This window comes from Myodes glareolus, chromosome 9, assembly GCF_982192425.1.
Source record: "Myodes glareolus chromosome 9, mMyoGla1.1, whole genome shotgun sequence".
In the NCBI taxonomy this organism is placed as follows: domain Eukaryota; kingdom Metazoa; phylum Chordata; class Mammalia; order Rodentia; family Cricetidae; genus Myodes; species Myodes glareolus.
The window spans coordinates 46,930,177-46,947,442 of NC_142034.1; the positions used below are offsets into that span (position 1 = coordinate 46,930,177).

General features: G+C 46.7%; 1 protein-coding gene across 1 annotated transcript in view; it reads left to right on the forward strand.

The window, feature by feature from the left end:
- Positions 1-17,266, forward strand: part of Nxn (nucleoredoxin) — a 144,037-nt gene continuing 126,771 nt past the window's right edge. The window contains exon 1 of the mRNA XM_085695345.2: positions 1-437. Within this exon, the coding sequence (XP_085551471.1) occupies positions 78-437 (360 nt within the window). The 5' untranslated portion in view covers positions 1-77. The remainder of the gene's footprint in view (positions 438-17,266) is intronic.

The window sequence follows — 17,266 nt, forward strand, 5'->3', positions numbered from 1 at the left end:
CGCGGACCAGCGAGCGGGGTAGCAGCCGTGAGCCTGCCCTCCCGCGCGCCCGCGTGCCGGGGCTGCGGTGGGCCAGGATGTCGGGCTTCCTGGAGGAGCTGCTGGGCGACAAGCTGGTGACGGGCGGCGGCGAGGAGGTGGACGTGCACTCGCTGGGAGCCCGCGGCATCGCGCTGCTGGGGCTCTACTTCGGGTGCAGCCTGAGCGCCCCCTGCGCGCAGCTCAGCGCCAGCCTGGCCGCCTTCTACGGCCGCCTGCGAGGGGACACGGCCGCTGGGCCGGGGGCCGGGGCGGGGGCGGGCGCGGCCGCTGAGCCAGAGCCCCCGCACCGCCTGGAGATCGTCTTCGTGTCCTCGGACCAGGACCAGCGGCAGTGGCAGGACTTCGTGCGGGACATGCCATGGCTGGCGCTGCCCTACAAGGAGAAGCACCGGAAGGTGAGTAGCGAGGGCCCGGCGGCGCCCCCGGCCTGCAGGCGCGTACCACGCTCCAGGAGCCAGCTGCTCGCCGTCCCCACCCGCTGTCCTCAGGCCTGCCTTCTCTCTCTTGGCTGCCTCCCCCCTCTTGCCCCATCCAGGACCCCGCCGGGTTAGGGCGCTCGTGGCAACTCCTAGGTGCCAGTGCCTCACTGCGCCCACGCTAGGAAGTTTGACACCCCTCAGGTCCACGCGTTGGGAATCGCGTAGGGGTCGCGGTGCTCTGCCCTCCCCACTCCCCGACCACCACCACCCTCCTCCAGCTACTTGACTCCCCGCAGATACCTGTAGTGTGTGGGGGGGAGGGCACTAGCCCCCTTCCCATAATGCCCACACCAGGAAGTTTCCTTTCTTTCCCAGAGAGATCTTGCCTTCCTAGGGCCCCCTCCCCTATGGCCAGGCACCCGGAGGCGTCTGCTGACGGTGTACTCAGGGAGAGAAGGGAGCTCAATCCTTTCCCCCTTTCTTCCCTTTCCGCCCCTGCCCCGCCCCCTGGGCTGAGTTAGTGGCCACCGGGGAGCTTTTCATTGTCTGGCTGTCCAGCGATCTTCCCAGGCCCAGAACAGCCCCGTCCTTGTAGATGCCGTAGTTTCGTGGTGGGCCGTTTGCTGTCTTGGTAGACTTCGAATTAGATGCAGAACTGATCCCATCCGTACAGATGAATGACAAGACAGCAAATGGCCCACCGGTTTGCTGATGAAATTAGTTTGGGTTTCAGGGTGTATTTGTTGGGTGAAGGCGTCTGTTTAATAAAATAAATTCAAGACGTTTTGTAATGAGTGGTAACTGGAAAAGTTTTGGCGTGCCTTTGCTTAATTCGCATGGCTAATGCAATGTATGAATCCGGCCCTTTCGTTTTCCGAGGGGTGTCTCAGTTTATGGGGCGCACAGGAGAAAGGCTATTCTGGGGGCATTTAGGTTCCTCCAGGGAGGGTGGTAACACATGCCACGTGTTCCTCTTATGTGTACAGAATCATGTTGTGATGAATGATTTAGATTTAGTGAGAGCAAACGGCTTATAATTTGACCTCAAAATGTCCTGAGTAAATCATTCATCTCAAAACAGTGTAAGGCACAGATGTGAGATTTAAAGTTTGAAATATAGTTTAAGAAATACAGTTGATAAATTTAACATTGAGAAAACATCAGCCCACTAACCACACAGAAGCAAGACTTTGCATCTTAACTATTCTTTTCAAGTTATTACACCCCTATTTGATTTATATGCCTGCTAGGCTATGAATATGCATGAATAGTACTTTTTGCTTAAAAATATGGAAATCCTTTGTTTTCTTTTGGGTGGTTGTTTTGATGATCCTTTAGGGAAGAAATAACACTTATTGAAAAAAATTTCATCATCATGGCGTGTTTCTGTTGTAGACTAAAATCTGTTTAAAACAATGTCTTTATTGGGCAATACAAATGATTTCTAGCTTTTGAAAATATACAGTGAATGGCAGAATGTTCCAGACTTACGGCCTATTGTAGTTTTCCAGAAGGGGAAATAAAACTGCTGGGCAAAAATACTATGGCGCAAACTGAGATGTTTTGGAAATGCCTAACGCTCCCCCTCCCCCCAAGTAGGGATATATTTGATATGACAGAGGCTTACTCTATGCTGGCTTGCCTCTTTGCATGGAAAATAGTGTTCCGTAGCCCTCGCCTGGTCTGCCTGGTCCCACTCAGATGAACATCTGGATGATACAGGCCTGCAGGCTCTTATTTGAAAATACAGTTCAGAATGCTGGATGTGCCTAAATCATAAGCCAGCATCTTCAACATTTAGTTTGATTTTATTTATTTATGTATTTATTCATGTATTTATTTTTCTGTGGTGCTAGGCGTGTAATCCTTGCACATGCTAAGTAAGCATTCCTTCTACCCCTGGGCTTCACGGACCCTGCTTCCCAAATTCATTTTTGTGCTGTTTTCCCAACTCACACCCTACAGTTTGTTTCTTTAGGGACCAGTCCTAAAGCCCTCCCATGGTGGAGAGTAGGCGACTCAGTGTCTGGCCCCAGAAATGTCTGTGTTGTGGTGATATAGTAGGTAGCAAAGGTCCCCCGTGGGTTTCTTGTAGAAAACATCCTTGGAGATTGGAAGGGCTGTGACCTCACAGTGGACGGGACCATGTCCCACCTTGGAGATTGGAAAGGCTGTGTCCTCACTGTGGAAGGGACTGTTTCCCACCTTGAAAGCAGAGAGGTTTAAATAAAACTCAATTGCTCTTCTGTGGCCGAGTCTTTGCCTTTTGCGGCTTGAAATCGAAGTGCACAGAAATCAGTGAGTTTGCAATTCCAATTTCACCCTAAGGAAAGTGGAAAATGAGGGTGCCCCAGCTCTGGACACTTGTGGGTGGACACTTAACTTTTGTTGAAGGACCCGGTCAGGCCGTTTCCCCAACTCTAAGAATAACTTTAAAGAAGAGTGCTTTGTTTTATACTGAAGGGAAACCCAAGTTCCAGATTACATTTTGTTTTAAAGTTCTCATTAACATTTGGTCCTTAAAACCATTTGTGTGTTTCTTCCCGTTGGGATAAGAAAGGATATGGTTCTAATTAGTTATTGGCTGGCATTTCTCTACAGAAAATTGAAAAATTATGGTGGGGAATGAAAATGCTGCATGGTATTTCTTTTTCTTCTTTTATTAATTTCTCCTTAATGTAGTAAGAAAGTCTGGGGCTGGCCATGTATGTTCAGCCTGCATTTCGCCTCGCTCCCTCACCTCCAGTGGAGGGGTGAGAACACACCATGTCAAGGAGACCGGCATCTTTTCTTCCTCCCTCCTTTTTCTTTACGGAAAGTTGTCTTTCCTGTTTCTGTTTGTTTTAGTGGTAGGACTAAAGCAATAGAAGCTTTTCTTTTTCCTCCCAGAACACACACATTATTATATAGCTGTATGGAAATTGTAATTAGATGATAACCAAACTTTGAATGCGCTTATGGGAGCGGCTGTGTCAGGAAGCCTGTAATCCTCACATTAAGGCGGTTGGGCTTGTTTTACTAAGTAGGCTAGTGGACGTCTTTCAGATTTCTGAAGAACCAGAACGTGATGAACAGTTGGAAATTGGTGATGATTTAGACTTTTAAGTTAATTGTTGAAACTGGAGATCTGGCTCCAGGATCAACTTAGTCATGCCAATAGTGAACACCAAGTTTTGGTTTTAAAGCCACAGGCTCTGGCTTTGCCTGGACTGGGTGTCTAGTGCAAAGCATTTGGTCATGGGTGTTCTGACATCAGGGGAGCAAAACCACTGATGTTTGGGCTGGGCAGATGTATTGGACTTTGATTTGATCTGAAAATTTTCTGAATGACAGAATCGTGTAGAGGAAGTTGGAATGGGGAAAAGGAAGTCAGGATGGTAAAGCGGTAGAGTTGTGGGTGACTCTGACCCAGCCTCCGACTTTACTTGCTTTAAACAGAGTCAGTCGAGTCGCTCTGCAGCCGTCCAGGGTGGGCCGCTTGCTCTGGCTGTTCTGGATGGTTCTTTTGGTGTTGTATAAATCAGAGCCATGGCCTGGACTTCTGCTGAACTCTGTGGGTACTTTGGACGTGACAAGATCTCGTGCCAACCCAGTCTCTAAGCGCCATGTCCTCTGGTCTTTCTGCTATGCCCAGGTGAGAGAATGCTGACACACACTTCCGGCTTTGCCTCTCAGCCCCTGTCAGGACAGCGAAAAATGTCCCCAAAGATACAGCTCTGCATGTTAGAGGCTTTTGCCTTGTTCCTAAAAAGCCTCAACCAGCCGGGACAGGCTCTCATTGGGGACTGTGTTTCCATCTGAATCGTTCTAATAACAGACAACAGTCCAATTAAAGCAATCAGAGGCATATTCTTGGAGAGGCTTTCCCCCTCTTTTATTATTTATCATGTGTGTTTTAATCTTCTCCGTGTAATGAAATAGTCTAGTGGCTAAGAATCGAAGTTCTTTTGCCTTTCTTCCTGGGTCCAGGGCCGAATCTGGTATTTATTAGCTGTGTGTCCCTGTGCAGGACCCCGCATCTCTGTGCCATCGGTTCCTTATTGGTAAAATGGGGATAATAGCACCTGCCCTATAGGATTGTTATAGAGTCTGTGTGACAATATGCCCATGCCTGACATAATGGTACATACTCAATAAATGATGCTATCAATTATTAATAAATTATTACAACATTGAATAATCCATTATACAGCTTGACTCTGGCCTGTGTCACTTCACAGAATTGCAAACCTGTTGTGAGGTCTTTCTTTTTTCTCCCTTTTTTCCTTTTTTTTTTTTTTTGAGACAAGGTTTCTCTGTGTAGCCCAGGCTGTCCTGGCACTTGCTCTGTAGACCAGGGTGGCCTTTTTGGTTTTTTTAAAATATTCATTTATTTATTATGCATACAATATTCTGTCTGTGTGTATGCCTGCAGGCCAGAAGAGGGCACCAGACCCCATTACAGATGGTTGTGAGCCACCATGTGGTTGCTGGGAATTGCAGGACATTTGGAAGGGCAGGCAATGCTCTTAACCTCTGAGCCATCTCTCCAGCCCCCGACCAGGGTGGTCTTAAACTCAGAGATCCACCTGCCTCCTGAGTGCTAAGATTAAAGGCATGGACTGCCATGGCCCAGCTTTTCTTCCTTCTTTAGGGTTCCACTCCAGCCCAGGCAGTTCTTGAACTCACTGTGTAGTTGACTATGACTCTGAACTTTGCACCCTCCTGCCTTGGCCTCCCTAGTTGGGATCACAGGCTTGTGCTACCCACCAGGTTTATGTGATGCCAGGGATGGAGGTGGAAGCTTAGTGCATTCGAGGCGAGCGCTCCGCGTAATAACTGCTCTAACATCTCCTATGATGCACTTTTTAAGCTCTTTAAGCCTCTCACTTTGGGGAGAGTAGTTTGAGACCAGGTTTCTCTGTAGCTCTTGCTGTCCTGGAACTCACACTGTAGAGCAGGCTGACCTCTAACTCAGAGATCCACCTGCCTCTGCCTCCCGAGTGCTGGGATTAAAGGTGTGCGCCACCTCCTCCAGGCCAAATCTATGCCTTATAACCATAGAAGGGGGATGTAGTGAAGGGATTGAAAGAATTGCCCTGTAAGTGCTAACAACTGAGGAGAAAGATTCGAAAGAATGAAAACTACAAAAACAAGTGAATGCCAGATTACACTTCTGGAAGGTACCGAGGGTCGCTGATCTCACTTCCTATAGTTGCCAGCGCCTGCGGTTGATCCCTGCAGCCTCAACATGGTGAAGGCTGTCAACTCAAAGATGACCAGGTTACCACTCTGGAAGAAAGAACAAATGTTGGTTTTGTTTTATGATTTACCAGAGCTGCTAGGCACCTCTTTTGGCTGGCTTTAGCCACCTAGTCTAGGCAGTGTGGGGATGCTCTTTCACTTCGGAAATGGACAGTGGGCCTCTGAGCTGTAGGAACTCACCTCCCCGGGAGTCACCTCCCTTCCCTGCTCTGGAATTCTGTAGGCTAGGTGTGCCCAGACTCCTCTCCATGGCTGGATCAGTCCCATCTTCCAGGTAATGACTGTGCACAGCTCTTTTTAATGGATTTGTCTTCCCATTTGGGTTGGAGCAGGAACCAGAGCACAGAGCAAGGCAGCGGAGGTTGAAGTTAGGACCACTGATTTCATTCGCCCTGGTTTCTCTCCAGCCCTCTGTGTCATGCTTCCTTTCCGTAGGAGGCTCATTTTACTATTTGCACAAATTGGAAGGATGCTCTGTGTTGTTTGTTGCTGGGGCAGGGCTTGAGAAGGTCCCGTGGCAGCCTTTTTTTCTAAATAGGGCTTGAGGGTTCTGAAGTTCCAGCTGCCCCTGTTCTGAACTAGGTGTGGTTCCTGGCCACACGGCTTCATTTGGGGGAGAGTGTAGACTTGGCCTTGGCTGTGTTTTTCTTTCTTCTCAGTCTGAATTCCCAGTGGTACCCTGTGTTATCCACCAGGGTGCTTAGGTTTGTGCACTTCATTAATTTGCCATTATGCTTATTCCAAGGCACTCAGGGGAAATAGTTCTGAATTTGGAATCCCACGAACCCTCGAGTTTTTACGTATTCTTGCTGTATATCTTGCCATGATTCTCAAAGTTATGGAGAAATTTTGAATACCCGGAGCTACCTTTCATTATCTTCTACAGTGCATACCCTGAAGGCATGGGCTCTAGCTAATCTGAGCTCTTTAGTCACTGACAGCTCTGACCCCGACTCCCATACCCATTCCTGCAGTCAGCAGGTTCTGAGTTCCCATTACCTACCAGCTGCCTTCTCTAGGGAACCCTGCTTCTACTCTTCACCCCTCAAATCATTTTCCAGATCAGAACATTTTACTTGGTCTATGCAAGCATCCTTTTTACATAAATACATTTTCAGTCGTTCATACACTGGTCCTACTTCACACAATGCATACCGGCTGCTGTCCTGTTTCAGTGGATGAGACCACGGATCACCAACTTGTACACCGATGTTTTGATGACATGCCGTACGCATTTCTAATCGTCTGTTCACCACTTCTGTACTTGACCTTCTTGTGGACCACCACTGTGCAAATGTAGTGGAACAAGCAAGTGCCAGGCCTCTGCCTCTATCTTGAGCAGGACCTCTCTAGGCTGTTCTAGAACAGAATGACAAGTTCAGAACTGCAGTTCCTGACTGGACCTGTATGGCTTATCTAACATTCGGGAGGCTCTGGGCTCAACTCCCCACGGACCCCTACAGTCCATGAAAAAAGAAACAGCTTCACAACGCCTCAAGTCCAAAGTCCGGCTGCTCATCTCTCACTCCGTGGTGCCCCAGGACTTCTTCATTTGCATTTCTGGGCTATGCCACGGTTTTCTCCAACCAGCTTGGGTTTGGAGCTTTCTGAGGTCCATCTTTTAGAAGCTTACCTATCCGTATCAATTTGTTTTAATGAATTAGTATCTTGTGGTATGCTTTGTAGCATGTGGAAGACAACTTGTGCCAGTTGGCTCTGGCCTTCCACTATGTGGGCCTCGGGGATGGAGCTTAGGTCATTAGGCTTGGTGGTCATCACCGTGACCCTCTGGGATATCCTGCCAGCCTTTATTGTGTCTTATAAGTGTTTCTCAGATCGATATATTTAGGGTTTCCATTTTTACTCAGTGATTTTTACAGGCTCCCCCTTCACTTCACTCAGACATCTATTCAGGGTCCTACATGAAAGGCGGTCATCTTGAATGGACCCCAACCATCACAAGATGGACCGCGAGTCATGGATTCTCTGACAGTGCCTCATTACTGTCACATGTCTCCAGAGACACATAGTAACAACACACATCCATGGGTGTGGTGTGATGTTCCCTGTCACTTTTCCCTCTAGGAAGACTGCTCTCCTGGAACTCATTATGTAGACCAGGCTGGCTTCGAACTCAGAGATTCGCCTGCCCCCTGAGTGCTGTGATTAAAGGCATGTGCCGCCACTTCATTGCGCCCATAGACCTTATGCATGGGTTTTTGGAAGATTTCCTAGTGTTTTCCATCAGACTATAAGCTCCACGAAGACAGGATCCAAATGAAGGAAGGGGGGGGTCATCTGTGCTAGGTGCTGGGAAACAGGCTGATGTCACAGAAAGCAGGTCTATGACTTTTCAGATTGATAGCTCATGGTGGTTTCCAGATCGTGTGAATTGAAATATGCTAGTTTGCCAGGTGTGGTGGCACACACCTTTAATCCCAGCACTTGGGACACAGAGGCAGGCGGATCTCTGTGAGTTTGAGGCCTGCCTGGTCTACAAGAGCCAGTTCCAGGACAGCTAACACAAAAACAACAAAAACAAATGTGCACTTATTTCTGCTACTATGTAACTTCATTCTTAGTATTTGATGTTGACAAGTGGGCCTTACCTGAACGAAGTAAACTGTGTATGCTCTACAGTTTGTAGTGGTTCTTGTTTGTTGCTTTGTTTGTTTTTAGTTTTTTGGGCTTTTGTTTCTTTCTCTTTTTTAAGGAAAACTGGCTATAAACTCTGGATCCTCCTGCTTCTGCCTCCTAGATGTGGGAATTCTCATTTTATTTATTTATTTACTTACTTATTTATTTAAGTCTCCAGCATCCCTCTTGTTAAAAAGATTTATTTATTTATTATGTGTACAGTGTTCGGTCTGCATGTGTGCCTTCAGGCCAGAAGAGCGTGTTAGATCTTATTTTAGATGGCTGTGAGCCACCATGCAGTTGCTGGGAATTGAACTCAGGACCTCTGGAAGTACAGCAAGTGCTCTTAACCTTTGAGCCATCTCTCCAGCCCTTGTTTTGTTTTTTTGAAACAAGGTCGCGTTGTCTAGCCTCAGCTGGCCTAGAACCTAATATTTAGACCAGGCTGGCCTTGCACTCATAAAGATCAGCTTGCCTCTGCTTCCTGCCTCCTGTGTCTGGGATTAAAGGCATTTGCCACTGCATGTAGTCTCTTTTTCTAATTTTAATGTTTTTATGTGTGTGTCTTAGTGTATATTTGTGTGCTGTGTGGATACAAGAGCCCCTAGAGGTCAGAAAAGGGTGTTGGATTCCCTGGAACTGAAGTTACAAACAGTTGTGAGCTGCCCCGTGGTTGATGGGAATTGGACCAGGTCTTCTCTACAAGTAAGCACTCCCTTCACTGTTGAGCCATCTTTCCAGCCCTTTTGTTTGTTTGAGTCTTCATGAACTTTAAAGTGTGTGTGTGTGTGTGTGTCTGTGTGTCTATGTCTGTTACTAGAGATCAGATCGAGGGCCTTGCTCACTCTAAGCAAACACTATCACCGAGATTTCAAAAAGTCTTTGATGGGCAAATAGATGACCCAGCTGGGAGAATCAGTAGCTTCTTGTGCAATTGCTTTGCCCTGTAATTCTGCGTTCAAAAATAGGAAAAAACATGACTCTCCCTTTTTGAAACGTTGACTTAATGCATTAAAATAGTCTCATATGCAGACCTGTCATTTGATGCTTTTATATTTCATAAATGCATTTCTCTAGTGCCGTCCTTCCCAGGAGCTCAAAATGCATGTCTAGTCCTCTGCCAGCTACTAGTAATCAGGGTGGTGGATACTTAGCTTTAAACATTTCCAAGTGAGTTAAGGATCGGAGAATTAAAGTAAAGAGAACCAGTGATGAGAACTGGGCTCACGGTGTTTGCCTGCTCTCTCTTCAATTTGAGTCTTTTCTTTCTGTTCGTGAAAATCTATCTTGTGAAACACTTGCCTCAGATGGCCCAGGAGGAGGCGGGCTGGACTGATGAGCGTTCACTCTGAGTGTGCACGGAGCACTCCTGGATGAGCCGGGCGCAGTTAACTACTTAACACATTTGCTAGCAGTTGGCAAGGCAGGAGAGCCCAGATGTCTCTTCCGCTGCTGCCCTTTCTGTGGCGGTGATTTCTAAGCCCCCCTCCTTCTTCCCCCTCTCTTTTTAATGATTTGGCTTTTTTTAGTTCAGCCAGTGAAGTACCCCCAACTCCCCTTCATCCTATGCAAAGCCTGCGGGGTGGCTTTAGTGCTTTTGTGCAGTGACAAAATTGAACTTGAGGTGTCCTGTGGAGATCTAGGACTAAATCAGTCCTCCCCTTTATGAGGCTTTCAGCAACGGCTGCTCCAACTTCCAGCGGAACCTCAAACATGCGCTCTCCGCTTTATGACAAGAAGTATAGTAATTGCGTGTTGTCCTACATGGTTCTTCTGGAGGGAAACCCTGCGATGGAGATATTTGTTCCGAGGCATCTGTGATTAAAAGTAAAATGTAAATATTCTGTTGCTCGCTGGCCATAACTCTCAGGCCAGAGAGATGGTGAATTTTTTTTTCTTTGTATGAGCTACACATCAGAAAAATCCCTTTTCAGAAACAGTTTAAACTTAACATTGAGCTTTCCCTTCTGTTGATCTGTCACCCGCACCCCTTCCTTCCCACACGACTATGTCTGTAAAGATGCCAATTTCAGATAAATCCAAGCACTATTTTTCACATTAAGGATGCCTTCGTCTGAGATCGGTCATGAAGAGTCACGAAGCAGGGTGTGGCGAGGTTCGCTGGACTATGTGGCAGGGGTCTTTTTTTTTTTTTTTTTTTTTAACTTTACTTGGAGAATTTTCTTCAAGTCCATCCTACTCTATAGCTTTTGTTTGTCTTTTTGGGTCAGTATCCCTGGGATAAAAATCTGAATGGATCTAGTCCTGCTTAAAATCCTGGATGTGTTGCCTTTTTTCCCCTTTAGCCGTGATCAGGTCAAGAGAACTTTCATTTGATCGTGGTGGCTCTGAGCGTAGCTGCCTCATCTCTTCATCATTTCTAGGGTTTGATGTAAAATCTAAAGATTGGGCCGAATAACTCACAACAGGAAAACAATCACGGCATGGCCCTGGGAGCTCTGGAGGGGGCGGGATGTGGGTATGAGCGAGGGATTTTCAGTTCCAGGTGTGACTTGCCCGTTACTTCCAAGGTCATTTATACCCATGGGCTTTCAGAAATGCCCCGTCACTATAAGTGAGCTTTTAAAGTATAATAGAAAGAATATAGACTCGGAATTCAGGTTCCTAAGTTTGTGTCCTGGCTTCCACTTTAGCTTAGTGACTTTGGGGCAGGTTACATGGTTTCTGTGTCTCATGTTTCCTGGTCAGTAAATGCAGTGAGTTGTAGCCATTGGGTACATTGGGTTGTTTCTGAGGGTTAAATGAATTTATGTATGGAAGGTGTGAACAGTGGCTGGCATGGAGTATTCCCACTTAGCGTGTTATCCCAGGCGTTTGATAGTTCTTTCAATACTTTATGTTTATTCTCATTCTAGACAGGAGAAATTCGTCTTTCCTTAGACACACTTCCTCCTTCCAAAGTATCCAGCGCTCTGTCATGGTACCTGGTTTCTCTCTAGTTTGGTGACTGGCTTGTCTGTTGTTGTTCTGGTGACATACTGATATGTTTGTGTGTGCTGGGGACTGGACTCAGGGCCTCATGCATGTCAAGCATAGACTGTATGTGTACTTACCCTATATCCTTATTTTAAAAGGAGATTTACTTAATCTTTACTTATGTATGTGTGTCTGAGTCTATGCCTCGTGAGTACAGTTGCCCTCCAAGGCCAGAGAGGACATTGGCTCCCCTTGGAGCCAGAGTGCAGGCAGTTTTGAGCTGCCCAATGTTCAGGGAGCTAAACTCCAGTCCTCTGGAGGGGCCACAAGTGTTCTTAGCTGCTGAGCCATCTATCTGGTAGTCCATATCCCTAATCTTGAATGTGACTATATTTCTAGACCAAGTCTATGATAATGCAGTTATATACTTCATTCTATTGATTGGGTCTTGTTTCCTCTTCCACACTGGGCATGAGCAGAAGAGACTCTGGACACATTTCTCTTGTTCTTTATTTGTAAACTTTCTGTCAAAGCAATCCTTACACATCACACAGGCAAGGAAAAGTGGGGCTGGAGAGATGGCAGAGTGCTGGCCTCGTAAGCGTGAGGACTGGAGATCCTTAGTAGCCAGATGAGGCCCGGGCAGTGGTCCTTGCCTATGGTCTCCATGCTGGGAAGGTAGGGACAAGAGGATCCTGGGGGTTGTGGGCCAATCAATTATAAGAGTTTGCAACCTCCAAATTCAGGGAGAGACTCTGTCTCAAAAAATAAAGTGTTGGGTCATTAAGGAAGGTACCCAGTGTTGACCTCTGGCCCCTACCTGGATGCATACATCCATATTGATACACAAGAATACACACACAAAACAGAACAGTGAATTGCCATGTCAAAAAAAGTTGTGGACGTTTTCATTGTGTATATTCACTGTATGTGGTGTTTATTGTGCGACCTAAGGAGGCTCCCATACATTCATTGTGTCCCCCACCTGCCTTCCCTTCTCTTCCCTTCCCCCTCCTGCCGCTTAGTCCCCTTTCTTCCCCTGGACTGTTTTACTCCCATGTCCATGTCCTGTGTACACAAGTGATTTTGTGTATCTCTGTAAAATCTAGGACGCACAAATGGGAGAAAGCATTCCATGCTTGTTTTTCCGAGACGGGCTTAATTCATGTAATGTGGTTATCTCCAGTTGCATCCACTTCCCTACAGACTCCATTCTTCCTGATGACCGAAAAAAAGAGACGTCCACTGTATATACAAACCACATTTTCTCCGTCCAGTCCTCGCTGGCGGACATCTGGGTTGGTTCCGTGACGTAGCCATTACGAGCAGTGTTTTCTCAGTGCTGCGTCTTTTGGAGCCCTCTCGGGGAATGCCCTCGCTGACTCTTGAATGGTGTAGCCACAATATCATTTCTCATAAGTCGTACCCTCCCCACTCTGCTTGTTTGACTCCAGGGAAGGTCTACGGCTGACATCTCATCAGTTTCCTTCGTCCCTTAACCCGTAGTTGCTCTCCCCCATCTTCATGCAGTTTGTTCGTTCTTCTCTTCCTCTTCCTCTGGCTCTGCCTCCTTGCTGCGCTCCTGGGCTTTTCAATACTTCCTTCTTTTTCTCAGGGTGGTTAGTAACCCTGGTTGGAAAGGATACTTCTTAGCCCCTAGAGCTGAGAAGTGCAGGTGTACATTGCTTTGCCGCCTAATGGCTTCCCACCCTTCCTCTTTGTTGTCTGTTTGAACTTTGGGCTTGGGTGGGCCGTTCCTCATAGTGACATCACGGCCACCAGCAGCTTGGCTATGCCGGGACATTTCTGGTGACCACATACCATCTCCTCAAGAAGCCTGTCCTCTCTCAGATGACCTCCTGGCCTGCAGAACCACAAGCACATCTTTAATCCCAGCACTCAGGAGGCAAAGGCAGGCAGATCTCTGGTTCAAGGCCAACCTGGTCTATAGAATTCTAGAACAGCCAGGGATACACAGAGAAACCCTATCTCAAGAAACAAAACAAAATGAAAAAGAACACAGGCAAATACAGAGGCAAGCCAATCACATCACCCTTTGTCCAGATCTTTCTAGACTTACCCAGAGCATGAAATACACCAACCTGACATCCTTCTATCTCTTCTTTTTTTGTGTGGATGTGTGTGTTTATGTGTGTGGTGTATGTGTCTGTGGAACATATACATATATGTGTGTGGGTGCATGTGTCATAGAGACCTGAGGAAGATGTTGGGGCTCCCACTCTATCACTATCTGCCATATTCTTTTGAGACAGGATCTCTCAGAGAATCTGAAGCGAGGCTGGCTGCCAGCAAGCCCCAGCAAGCCCCAGCAAGCCCCAGCAAGCTTCTTGTCTCTGCCCCGTACAGCACTAACGTTACAGATGTGCGGTTCCCTAGCAGCTTTTTGCATGGGTACCCAGGACTTGAACTCAAGTCAATATGCTTGTGCATTAGCACTCATACCTCATGAATGATCACCCCAACTCTTGTGTTTGCTCTCCTGACAGTCACATCTGGCTGGAGATCGACACAATAACCTTTCCAGGCGACTAGACTTCCAGAGGCTTCTCTCCCAGTCAGATGACTGGACAAATCAGGACCGAATCCAAACTCTCAGACCTCTCATTTCCAAGTCAGGGGAGATGTGATCCGTGTTCACAGTCTGTTGAGTTTGTTTTACATGCTGACGTGTCCACTACATGTTTGAATTATGTGTGATCCCCTGACCTTTATCCAGGGGGTTAATAACATGTTGGCTAAGCCTGGGTGATAGACTCCCAGGGCACAGAGACCACCCCCTCCAGGATAAGTACAGCCCTTTACTTGTTCAGCGGGTCCTCGGGTCCTCTTCTCCCTTGGTTAGCCTGTGTAGTAGAGAGAACTTAGAAGCTCTTTGCTCTCTCTTCAGGAAAGATGGTGTGAGAGGGCTTGCACTTGGTAAACCACATTTGCTCCTAAGTGATCGCTTATAAGCTGTCAGATCTGCTGAGGAGCACCCGACAATCTCCAGTCTTTGGTGTGCAGTGTCTCTGTCTGTTGGTTGCAGGTCACAACAATAGCTGGCGATCTTATCGCGCTTTTTCTTCCTCTTGGCCAAAATTCCCACCTTAAAAGGGCAGAATCGCTGTGTGGAGGGGCACGCAGGGTATACTGGCACATTCGTTTTCTGCGGAGGACCTTGTATCCCATCCATGGATACTCTGAGGGCGCTCCGTTGTCCAGGAGGCCCAGAGCCTGTACCTTCTGAGGGTCACGTGACAATACTGAGTGCCTTGTTCCGACCCCAGGGCCCCCTTCACCTGCTCATTACAGCCCTGAGAGAGCTTGAGGGAGTCTTTTCCTCACTGCTTCCTCCCCAGGGTGAGTTCTACTAGCTAATGAAGTGTGGCATTTCCTTTCAGAATTAACCGTAAGATGCTACAACTTACAGAGAGACCTAGGGCCTTGTTGTAGACAGATTTGTATTTTCTTAATATTTGACTTTGTAGGATAAATCAGTCCATGCATTTTAAGAATTTTATCTAATTCTGAAAAGGATTTGTTTTCTGCCAAACTATATCTGCCCCTTTTATGATTGCCCACATAATCACAGTATTTGGGAAAAGGAGACGGAAGGAACAAGAGTTTGAAACCACTGTGAGCTACTTAACAAAACCTTTATGCTAAAACAAAAGCAAAAGGATTACACACGAATTCCTTAGATTCGGTTCAGTTTGGCGCAGAAGAATCCTAACTGTTCGCACACACGTTAGGCTGGGGGTGAGCTGGAGTTAAGTAGCCCAGAGCACTTTCAGGGGAAATGAGCTTCCCTCGGTTTGCACAAGGCCCCCAGATCTCATCCTGAGACACGTTGTTCTAAGCTTGTACAAATGTTCTTAAGAGTAAAGTACTACTTAATACCACTTGGACGCCCTGCTTTTCTCTAGGATTTAGGGGAAGTATGCATTTGCAGAGACTGGCAGAACACTGGCTTTGCAGCGCTCAGCCACAGAGCCAGACTCAGTGGTTCCAGGCCAGTATAGATCCCTGGAAGACATGGTGACCGTCTGTATCCAGCACAAATAGCAGCTTTCTGCTGACCGCGAACATTAAAAGCCATGATATCCCTTGATTTAGCATATGAACTCCTTTCCATTTGCAAGGGAAAGCGTTTCAGCTTTTAATCATAATCCTCGTCCCCCAAATAACCCATGATGATAGTGTTTTGCACTCTTCCAGAAAAGATTGTGTGTGTGTGTGTGTGTGTGTGTGTGTGATGCAGATAGAAATGTGTGCTTAAGTACTTATTGCACAATGGATTTAGCATCTGAAATCAATATATTTTCTTTAAGGGTAGCACATTAAAAAATTCTGGTCTTGGGATGTGACTCAGTGTAGACTACTTTGGCTGGTATGCCCCGAGCCCTGAGTTCAGTCAATCCTCAGCACCACACAAATGATGATGATGATGATGGCACATGGACTCTGTTTTAAATACAACAACAATGGCGTTAATCACAGTTCAAATACAAGGAAGGACATACAGAGAAAAAAAATCTCAGCTGTCATTGCTGACCGTAGTCAGCCTCTCCCATGACCACTCCCACCATCAGAGAATGTCTCTTCAGTGGCCTTTTGGACACCTACAGACATGTATATGTGCATATAGCTATCCTATACCTACTTTTAAGTAGTTCCCATTTACTATTATTTATACAGGCTCTCACTATGCTTCCTATAATACTGGCCTAGAACTCACTGTGTAGTACCAGGCTAGCCTTGAACCCACAGAGATCTGCCCGCCTCTTTCTCCAGGATGCTGGCATTAAAGGTGTTCATTAGCATATCCAGCTATTATAATTCTTGACTTTACTAACAGGTGACAAAATTCTTTTTGGTGGTGGGGCATTCCTTTAGTCCCAGCCCTGGAAGGCAGAGGCAGGTGGATCTCTGTGAGTTCAAGGCCAGCCTGGTCTACAGAGTGAGTTCCAGGACAGCCAGGACTGTTTCACAGAGAAACCCTGCCTCAAAAAAACAAAACAAAAACAAAAGAAAAGAAAAAAAAATTTTTTGGAGACAAAAGATTGAGTCCTGTGTAACTTTGTATGCTGTCTGCCTTGGCACAGACAGGACTACGGACTTAAGCACAGAACCCCAGGATCACACTGTGCTTAGAAGTAAAAGATCTGGCGTGGCGTGCTCCACTGTGCAGTGACTGGAACGCTCGGTAGACAGTTTTTCACTCCTCCATGGAGCCCCCCCCCCCCGGACTGACACAAAGCAGGAAAATCCCCACTGCCCCGTTTGGATAAATTCAGAAGTTCGTTTTCTAAGCTGTCAGCCGTCTTCCCCTCTAGAAGCGTTCTGATTTATCCAGGAACAAAAGATTTCCCCATGCTGGGCATTTGTATTATGCCTGGTCTTTTGTGGTAACTGGTATCAGGTAGCTGTAGCTTGTATTTAATCCAGATTTTTATGTGCTGAAGTGTACTATCGTTTCAGAAAACCCAACACCCCTCAAATCTGAAGATCTGAAACAGGAAAACGCAGGGGCAATTCTTTTCATTATTGAAGGCTCTTGGTTTTAGGGTCTGGTGTTCATAGTGTAATTTCTTTCACTTAGAGCCCCTCTCCCCTGCCGTCTGAGGAATGCATCTGTTGCTTTGAGGAAAATGTGCAAGGGTTACATCAAAGTCTTCTCACGGAAGATTGAGCATCTTCCCCCTTCCCCAGGACCTTCCTTGTTCTCTTCTGCATGGAGTAGCTGAGAAAAACTAAGGTTAGTTTTCTTATGGGTCATGTAGTTAGGTTGCTTATGAAAGAACAAAAGGGTTGCTCTGGAAATGTTTGTTAAATGGATGGAGAATAGCAGTTAGGAAAGGTGAATTTTGCAAAGATCCAGTGAATTGTAAAATGGTATGTGCACAGCAAACATGTGAACCTGAATCCGTGTCCCAGCACCCCTGTGACTGCTGGGCTTGGTGGCCGTTTGGTGGCCACGCCTGTTG